The 9,942-nt window shown below is 41.1% G+C and overlaps 1 protein-coding gene across 1 annotated transcript; it reads right to left on the bottom strand.

Annotated features, from left to right (window-relative positions):
• Positions 1 to 3,854: 3,854 nt before the first annotated feature.
• On the bottom strand, positions 3,855 to 7,881 carry LOC149842679 (putative methyltransferase PMT15). The gene is made up of 6 exons (XM_090000720.1): positions 7,207 to 7,881; positions 6,453 to 6,663; positions 6,054 to 6,351; positions 5,575 to 5,967; positions 5,391 to 5,468; positions 3,855 to 4,162 (listed from the first exon to the last, which is right to left on the bottom strand). The coding sequence occupies exons 1-6, from the start codon at positions 7,879 to 7,881 to the stop codon at positions 3,907 to 3,909; spliced, it is 1,911 nt and encodes a 636-aa protein (XP_089856846.1). The 3' UTR covers positions 3,855 to 3,906.
• Positions 7,882 to 9,942: the final 2,061 nt, after the last annotated feature.

Below are 9,942 nucleotides of genomic sequence, written 5' to 3'. Positions count from 1 at the left end.
TTCTCTTTAGCGGCAGTCAGTCCTGCATTTAAGAAAGGGCAAGGGCATTGTGCACCCTTGCTTGTATGTTTAGACCACCGGGAAAGCAACCGTCAGTACATACTTAAACGTCTCTGATCTCAGGAGTGGCTTTCCCGTTCCTCAAGTCTGCTTGCCTATAATATGTTTAGTAGAAAACATGCTTTGGATCTTACTATTTTCTTATTTTATTTTATTTTGATAGTGAACTTGAGGGGGCAACTCCGTACTACTTGAAAATGAGACCCCCACACTTATGATGGTATGACATAACAATCCAGCTATCTCATTTGATCTTTTCTTTGGATCTAATTGTATTGATAGAAAATTCAATGTTATTTTATTGCAAAGTTATGGTTTATTACAAACCATTGATTTTTAAATATAAGAACCCTATCCACACATCATGATCTCTTAATTTGGTGCAAGTTCTCCACTAAAAGGACTGTGGAGATCACATTGGTATGGCTGGACCTACCTAACATGCAGTGGAATATGTGGGGACTTTTTCGCATTCCATGTAGTGTTGTAAATGGGTCTGACTTGGTTGTAATCTAGGCATTATTGAGTCCGACCTAATTGGATCTAGTCTAATCGGATTTAGATTTGGATAAGTTAAAACCAAATCTGGATCAGATTGTAAGTTCCTTAGAGGGCAAGCCCCAAATCCAGTAGGAAGGTTTCCATTTAGGGCTATGAATGAGATGAATCTGTGTTTGGTATCTGAACCACACTGAATTCAAATTTCAGACATAGCTTTATGAAACGGGGTCATAAATTTTAATTCGCTTTACATTCATTCATAAATTCCATTTCTTTATGAACCGTGAGTCTTTGCCTTTTCACCATCTTTAAAATAGAATCTTATGGAATATTTGATATAATTGAACTTACTAATATAGTAAATAAATATGATTACTTCTAACAGTTGGTGATCCATGGAAACAAGAGTGCCACCATAATCACAAATTATCTCATCCATAAAGTGGTACACTCTTGTATTTTGGAAATGTTTATGCTGTTTATGACATAAACTATCTAGGAGCAAACATGGTAGCTGCTTAATCCATAGCTGCCTAAACGGAACACACGCGTGCGTGCTGACCGCCCTTATATATCAGTGCAGGCGTTTCAGAGCGCTGCTAAAAGCACTTGTAGGGATGTGCCCATCATTTTTTTCAATTGTTTTTAGCGGTGTTTTGAAGCGTCGATAAAGGTCCCGGCGGAACTGAAACCTTTAGCAGTTTCAAAAGCGCCCACCAAAGGCCTATTTTTGCATTTTTGCGCAAAAAAAAGAACACTGAGCATCCATCATGCACGTGATGGATGGTGAGCATGAGTGCATTTTCATCGAGCATGTATGGATTAAAAAGCTACTACTCACTATATATATATATATATATATATATATATATATATATGAGTAGGTGCTAAATTAGTTTTTTAGTTTTTTTTTCATTTTATTGTTAAATTAAGACCGTACAGATGTGATCTATGTATTTGATTTTATAGGGATCAACTCTTGAAGTGTTCAATTCCGATACATGGGTGGCTTTTTATGACGTTCAAAAAATCAACAGTCCAAAATCATTATAAAATTTTGAGGCTCCAAATATCGGTTTTTTTCATTGAAAACACATGATCCAAGTGTGGATTCCTCGTAAATTGACCATCCCAACACATTTATGGGGTCAGAACTGCGAAAAAAACATCGAGCAGAAAACCCATTTAGCACTCATATTTCATTTATCATGTACCCATTACTATATATATATATAGTCACTAGAATATAAGAACTAATGTATGAACCATGTTTTTCATGGTTTTTTTGTTCTTTTCTTTTGAATCTAACCGTACAAATGTGATCTGCATGTTTGGTTTTATAAGAACCCGTTCTTGAATCATTAGATTTTGATGGATAAATGATATTTATTTAAGGCTTTAAAATAAATGACTCATAATCTTTATAAATATTCAACCATTAAAAAGTCACATTAAAAATCTCTCTCTCTCTCTCACTCACACTCACACACACACATATATATATATAGTCACTAAAATATGGGAACTGAAATATAAGAACTAAAAATATGGGCATTTCCAACACTTTTTTTTTTGCAAATCCAACCATGTGGATGTGCTTGGCATGATGAATTTGCTAGGAATCAACCGTTGGATCATGTATTTTTGATGAAAAAATGCGATTTTTGAATGCTTGAATATGTATGGATATTATGAGTCATTGATTTTAAAGCCTTAAAAAACCTTATTTATGCATCAAAATCGAATGATTTAAGAATGAGATCTTATAAAACCAAGCATGTAAATCACACTTGTTAGGTTAGATTTAAGAGAAAATGATAAAACAATCCATGAAAATTGCTGTCAGCACATTAGTTCTCATATTCTAGTGACTATATAAAGGATGACAGCTACTAACCAAGGTTTTTGTAGGTTTTTTTCCATATTTTTCTTAAACGTGACAATACAAATGTGTTCGACATGGTCAATTTATTAGGGAACAACACTTGGATATATGATTTTTAAGCCTTAAATATTTATGAAAATATTAGATCGTCATTTTTTAAACCTTATAAAAACCTACCTGCTCAAATGATCAAGAGTTGATTCTTATAAACATACTTGTACAGTCAGATTTAAGAAAAATATAGAAAAACACTTCAAAATTCTAATTGGCTGGCAGTTAGTTAGAAAAGTGGTTAATAACTACCACCTATATATATATATATATATATATATATATATATATATATATATATATATATATATATATATATATATATATATATATCCTAAATGGCTTAGAAAAGCTCATGAAACACTAGTAGGGATGTACGGTTCGGATTATGATCAAATGCAGCAAATACCATATTCAACTAATAGGATGTTGGGTAAACGGATTTGAACTCGGATTGGGATTATAATGGTGAGAATCTCATACAAAATCTGCTTTTTTACATGTAAACGGATTTGAATATTTGTCAAATTAGGATATTTGTCTGATTTAATAGCAAAAAAAAAAAAACGATATTTGTATCGGATAGTAATAAGATATGGTATTGGCCCCTGTGACAAATATCGCGAGATTTATAAAAATCTCACTGATATATCGCGAGAAATTGCTAGAATCAATTTCTTGCAAGATTTTCAAACCGTCACAAATATCATGATATTTATTTTTTTAAAAGACATTTATTGTGAAAACCCTCAAGATTTTTGTTTTTAAATGTGTTTTATTTATATTTTCTTATAAAAAATATAATTTTATATTTTTTAATTTATTTTTTATTCCCGACAATTTGCCTGAAAAATGCGAGATTTATGAAAAAAATCAAAATCTCCTATTTTTTTTCCTGCCTAGATATTTGCCGTTTTAAACTTTTGTCACTGTGGTCTTGGCTTAGAATTCGATTAATTGACATCCCCAAATACTAGAGAAAGTTTGATTTAACCTATTTAATTCCCATTAATGGAAATAAGAAAAAAGAAAAATACAAAGAGGGATCACACATTGCACTTGCACGCTAAGTAAAGAATTCCAAATGATAATAAATTGAGCAAACGAATTTTGGCATTGGCGGGAAGGAAAGAAGCGGGAAGCACTATAAATACCAACTCATAGACGAAAAAAAGAAAGAAAGGCGAGGTGGACGGACGGTGGTTCTCCCTCTCTCGTCTCCGGCGAGATTGCCGAACTCTGTCGTTCTTCCGGCGAGGAAACGCGGGCGCCGCTCCGGCCGAGAATCGCGGTACGCTCTTGAGTTCTTCGCTTCTCCTCCGATTTCCTTCCACGGAATCGTCTTTATTTTCCCTTCTTTTTCCGTCGATTCTTTTCCCCGTTTTTCATCATTCCTCCGAGTACTTGGCTCAGAGAGATGGCGGATCGGCTGTGGTGGCGCTGCCGGAGGTGGAGGCGGGGGCTGTCCAGTAGAGCTTTTGGGCGACGAGGAGTTTCTCGCGGTTCATTGGGCCGTCCTCGTGATCGATGATCTGGCTGTCCCACTTCAGCGCGTCGACGATCGACTTCAACCTCACGATGACGTCCACGTCGTCTCTGATGATCACCGCTCCCTCCGGGCGGAGGATCCGGTCCATCTCCAGAAGAATGTCCTCCATCTCGCACCTAAGAAGGATAAGGAAAGTTATTTCACCAAATTTTAGAGGTTGCGCATGCATCAAAGAAACGGAGGAAAAAAGACGCCGATTTTGGTTTTATTTTTGGAAGAATGCACGAGCGATGCAGGAATCGGGCTCTGATCTACATTAAAACCACAGATGATGAAGGCCTCTTGGGGTTGAAGGAATTTCGATCAGAATCAGAGGCGGCTTCAGCGATAATTGAGCGGATCTATGACAAATCTGCAATTCCTTTTCTTACTCGGCTAGAGAGCCGATGCATGAAGACGAAGAAAACAAAAGTCTCGCTGATCAGTGAGTTTTATTTCTTTTCTTTTTTGGAGTAATTTCTCTAAAATTTGCAAGCGTGGGAATTTAAGGTAAGTCTGGGTGAGGAGAGTGCACAGTTAGAAGAGTTCTGCAGTAGTCTAAGGAATGTAGAAGAAGGATTACCGAGATCGCAGAGATTTACCTCGTATGACATGCGAAGAAACAGATAAACTGTGCATCAAGTTCAGAATACCACTATAAGATTAGCAGTAACTGCGCATATTAGCTCTCCATGTTAGCAGTAGGCGTAAATAAGTGGAATTAGCTCCATGATGCTGCAACCTTTCAGGCCAGGAACCAGCAAGTGCAGAAATTCACGTTCTAACGGAGCAGAGGCGTGAAGCAATAGAAGAGTTATTTAGGAATTCCGAAGAAAACGGATACTCAAAGAGTAGCATTGGATCTCCAAGCTAAAGGAAGAAGAACAAAAAAATTGCCAAGGGATTTCAAAATTCAAACTGACGAAGCTGCCATCACCCTCGCGGAAGTTCATCTAAACTGTAGCGAAGCAGAAATAGTTCTAAATCCAATACAATGCAAAAAAAATGCAATTCAAGGATTTACTACAGAGGGAGTGCATAGTGCAACCAGGGATTTGGTGTAAACCACACGTTTCAACACAACGGACTAAATCTTTAGCAGATCACCGGAAACAAGATCTTACATGGTATAAAATTATAAACGAATCCTATTCCAATACACTTACATGATTTTAATCAGGATGATCAAAAAATAAGAAGATAACCTTTGGAAGGTTTAGAATCCTTAGATTTCTCCAAAACAAAATCAATCGATGAAAAAATTTGAAAAGTAAATCAGTCCTTTGTTTGGATACAGAAAGAAAAGTCTTTTTTTTTTATTAGCGACAGCCTCTAATTCAGGAGAAAGAGAAAGTTTCTTCATACCTGTCCTTGTACAAGGAAAACACTGAATTAGCATGTAAGAGATCATACGTCCTCGGGTACGTAGACATTGCTTCACACCTGAAACATTCCCACAGAAAGATGACGAACCCATATTGGTGCAGAAGTTCGAAAATTCAGACAGCACAATTGCAGATGCCACGAACTGCATAATTATGGGTCTTACCAGCTCATGTAAGTACCAATCAGCCCTCTTTCATATATCACTCCCAAGGTATCCACTTTGGCCTCCACCGGAACGACGTTCATCACCCACACCGGATCTTCTATCAGTGCAGCTGCGAATCCTCCAAGGTAGGCATTCATGTCCAATATATTCCTATACCTCCCCTTCTGCTCCAGCTGGTTTATCACTGCCTTGTAATAACTCAATCTCTTCTTGCACAGCTCGGTATCTGCCTTGTAAACCTCCTCTGTAACACCTTGGATGCTCCCGCTACTAATTCTGGGAGGCAACGCCGTTAATCTCTCCGGCCACCTTTTCAACTGCCCTCCTGCTATCTCCCGTATCCCACTGACCTCCGGAAGCGGGGTTATGCATGTCTTCATGTTCTTGTACCTACAAAAATGTATAAAGATACCAACTTAGCCTAGCTGAGATGAATCTCCCTGCATAATTTTTTGGATGAGAGGCGCAAAACTCACCATGCGGAATCAGGATCCTGTCCTTGACAGAAAGGTGGCGACTTGATGACCTTCCTATTGATCTTACAATGGACGTGGTTAGTGGGCTTCTGCCAAATCGCCATATCGTTCTTCTCCTTTATCTTCTTCCAGCACAGACTCTTTGCAACCGCTTCAATTGCAGATTGTTCTGCGTTCAGATCCTGCTCTGTCCTCTCCCACCCCTTCCAATGGCGCTTCCAGTTGATTGGCGGGCCGGAAAGAATCCAGTAACCTCCAGGCCGGAGGATACGATCCACCTCGATCAGGTACTGCCCATCTACATCAAGAATTGTGATCAGGATTGGTTGTCAACAAGGTGGTAAGCTCATTTTTGGTTGGATAGCAATGACAATTCTGATACAGAGAGCTCCGACTCACCATATTTGTGCCATGGAATCAAGCAACGCGAGCAGTGCGCCATGTCGAAAGAGCGAGACGGGTAAGGCAGCCGCTTGGACGCCATGACTCCTATCATCGCCGGCACGCCGCGCTCGAGCGCGAACTGGACCTGTGCTTCGTGCGTATCCCGCGGAGCGAAAGACATGGCCAGTATGTTTCTGGACAAGAGGTACGCCCCCCAACTCGCCACCTAAATTGAGAAGAAACAGAATCAGGATAAAGCATGATGAAACTCACTAAAGGCAAATCCAGCAACTTAGGGCCAAAAAAGAAATAAACCACCGGGTTGGAAAAGAAATCAACACTACAACCAAGCTTAATTTAGGGATGGCAGTGGAGGGGGACAAGGTCTCCACCCTGCCGGGTCTCAAAATCCTGCCCTCTATTTTCGGTTTTTTATTTTAACTTTCATCCCTGCCTCTGCCTCCATCCCGGTCTAAACATGGCGAGGCTCCGATTCTCTTCGGTCCACTGCCATCCCTAAAGAAGGATAGAAGATGGGGCAGGAATTGAAGACTAGACGGAGCAGACACCAAAACAAACGTACCAACTCTACAAATTCATCTACCATCGCCCAATTCCCGTACGCAAAACTCCAATCAGACCCAAACCCAACGGAAATCCAAAATAACGACAACAAAAATCACTGTTACCAACATTATAATAATACTTGATGTTACCAACATTATAATAATGACACATTTAGGAGAGAGAGATTAGACGTCTCGCATACCCCACAACCGGTATCGATGGCGGTTCTGATCGACCCATCCCGGAGGGGAATCATCTTCTCGATCTCCTCGATGTACGCGTCGGCTCCGAGGGGGAACATGGTGCCGCCGCCGGGGAATCGGAACCGGTTGCCCTCCACCCGGATCCAGTTCTGGACGGCCTTCTCGACGGTGAGCTCCCGGTGGGGCACGTTGGCGAACCAGGCCCACTCGCGGCTCTCCGGCCACGGGAGCGGAACCTTGTATCCGTGGTGGGCCGGAATCCGGCACTTGAGGAGCTCGTTCTTTTCGGGGCAGTGGCGCTCGCGGTAGATGAGCCGATCCCGGTCGAAGCGCAGCGAGCGGTCGCGGTCCTCGCACGGGGTGTACTCGCTGTAGCGGGCGTCGCAGGGAGGGAAGGAGCGGGACCAGAAGGGGGCACCCTCGGGCTCGCCCAGGGGCTCGGCCTGGTGGTGCGCCTCGAAGTCGAGCTCTACCGAGTGGTGGCCGGAGACGGTGAAGTTGCCCGGGAAGCAGGAGACACCTGAGTAGAGGACGGTGCTGGTGTTGAAGTCGTGCTGGTAGAGTCCCAGCAGGTAGAAGAGGGAACAGAGGCCGGCCACGAGCGTGATGATGATGAGGCTGGCCTTCTTCTTCCAGTACGCCTGGAAGATCCTCCCCAAGAGCGAGGTTAGCATCTTCATAGAGGGGGACAATGTGGGTATTGGTCTAGACTCTAGAGAGAGAAACAGAGAAGTTTGGGTATGGGCGGAAGAGGAAGAGACAGGAAGATATAGAAGCGAGTGAGGAGAGGGGGCGGGAACATGGAACCCACCCTACAAGGAGCCTTTTGGTTTCTATATTCTCTGATTCGCTCACATGATGACCATGAGGAGAGAGAGAGAGAGAGAGAGAGAGAGAGAGAGAGAGAGAGAGAGAGAGTTCAGGATATTAGCAGAGCCGAGTAGGAAGGGGAGAGAGGTATATAGATAGAAGGGGGAGTGGGGAGAGAAGAGGGGGAGGTGGGGAAGATGGAACCCACCCGATATGGCGCCTCTTGGTGTGTTTTAATATTCACTTTGTGGACTCTACCTCACATGAGACTCGAGTGCAATCAGCACAGCTAAACTGGTCGCTATCCCCCCCCCCCCGAACCTTTGAGAGAGATGCCATATAACCTGCCCCCCTGATCATCATTTAAACGCTGAGGAATCAAAGAGTGCTACGAGGTGGAAAAAATAAGCTCGGTGGTTATTGATACGCGTCAACTAGGTCAAGTTCTTAAGCTTGGTGAAGCTACTCTTTGGCATTCTGATAGGGCTTGCTTTGACTCTCTAGGTTGGATATTGAACTAGGCCCACGGTTCTGTAGTTTGTGTGTATTAAACCTAATGTATTTGTGGGCTGAGGACGAGTTGGGTAGTTTGCTTTATTTTTTAAAGACTGTGGGCTATATCGCTAAGAGTACAACCAATCAAGGAGAAAGTCAGTGACTGGTGATTAATTTTTTATTATGGTATTCTGTCCAGGGGTCTCAGGAACCAACCGTGTGGGGGAACGTTTTAGCCCGTTGACTTTAAGTGGTGCCCGGTGGTGGTTTCCTAACCCACCGTTAAGTCCCACATGTGCAGCATACAGTCCCGGGGCTGGTGGACATTATTTTATGAAGAAATAAAGCGTGAAAAAAGACGGGGATTTAGTGGGCTGTCAAGTGTGCGTTGCCTGCTCGGTTACGCAGCGGGATAGTCGATGCTTCCTCTCTTGCATGCATGTTAGGGGCGAATCCAATGATGGGAAACCACTTTATTTATTTATTTTTTTCTTTAAATTTCTTTAAGAGAGTATAGTTGATAAAAAAATAGTACTTTAATTTTGCAAAACCCTTTACAAGTCCATTCAAAAAATGTGGGAGACTCATTTCAAGCCTCCACCGTACTTCTTAAGAAAGTAAAGCAGGATCAAATTTCTCGATCTCCGTAGTTTGAAGCAGACCATCATATCCCAATATACGAATAAGATGAAATGTGTATAAGTATTTGATAAATAAATTATATAAAATAAAAAAAATAGATAGATACCAAAGGGGCTTCGCTTGTCTTGTAGGAGCAGTTGCATGTCACCTTGTGTTGGGATGTTGCATGCTCAAAACCGAATGGTATATGATTGTATAACTGGTAGGGGTTTGCCTAATCTCTACTTGCCTTAAAAAAAAAAAGAAACAAAAAGATTTTGATCCCAAAAATACCTTTTTGGAACCTTATGTATGTTTAGTTATTTTTGGGATTCAACTGGCTTTTCTCCTTTGGCAGCATCTCCATGTAGGGTACGTCAGTTTAAGAGAGAGTGAGGGTGAGGGTGAGGGTAAGGGTAAGGCTAGGGTTTGTTTTTACTGGGGCCACCTCTTTGGTAGAATTTTTTTTTATCATCCTTGACTCCAGGGGCAACTCCCTATTTATAATAATCTTGAATGGGATATGAATTCAGGATTTTTTGAGTTTGAATTCAACCTAAATGGATATGTTCTAATTCTAATAAAAAATAAGATTCATCCAGAAGAGTCTTGATATGTTTTGAGCTTACAGTGAGGTTGGGTTTGAACCTAGGTCTGAGTTAGGTCGAGTAGGTCAAAAATAGTGTCAAGTTTAAAACAAATTTTGTTTGGTTATGACAGTCTTTAGAAAAAATGATGATTTCTCCTAAATAGTTGATTTTTTAGGTGGGGCTTCTAGACACATGGGGAAATATTTTGTAAAAATTATT

Source organism: Nuphar pumila, chromosome 3 (assembly GCF_984573655.1).
Source record: "Nuphar pumila chromosome 3, dmNupPumi1.hap1.1, whole genome shotgun sequence".
Classification (NCBI taxonomy): domain Eukaryota; kingdom Viridiplantae; phylum Streptophyta; class Magnoliopsida; order Nymphaeales; family Nymphaeaceae; genus Nuphar; species Nuphar pumila.
The sequence above is the reverse complement of the archived record's forward strand: the minus strand, read 5'-3'. Positions and strand labels throughout refer to the sequence as shown.

Excerpts from the sequence above, each read along its gene's own strand:
- LOC149842679 (XM_090000720.1), bottom strand. The coding sequence starts at position 7,881 with ATGCTAACCTCGCTCTTGGGGAGGATCTTCCAGGCGTACTGGAAGAAG. Across the intron at positions 5,469-5,574 it reads ATTGGTACTTACATGAGCTG|GTGTGAAGCAATGTCTACGT; the intron begins GTAAGACCCATA and ends GGAATGTTTCAG. Across the intron at positions 4,163-5,390 it reads TTTTCCTTGTACAAGGACAG|GTGCGAGATGGAGGACATTC; the intron begins GTATGAAGAAAC and ends TATCCTTCTTAG.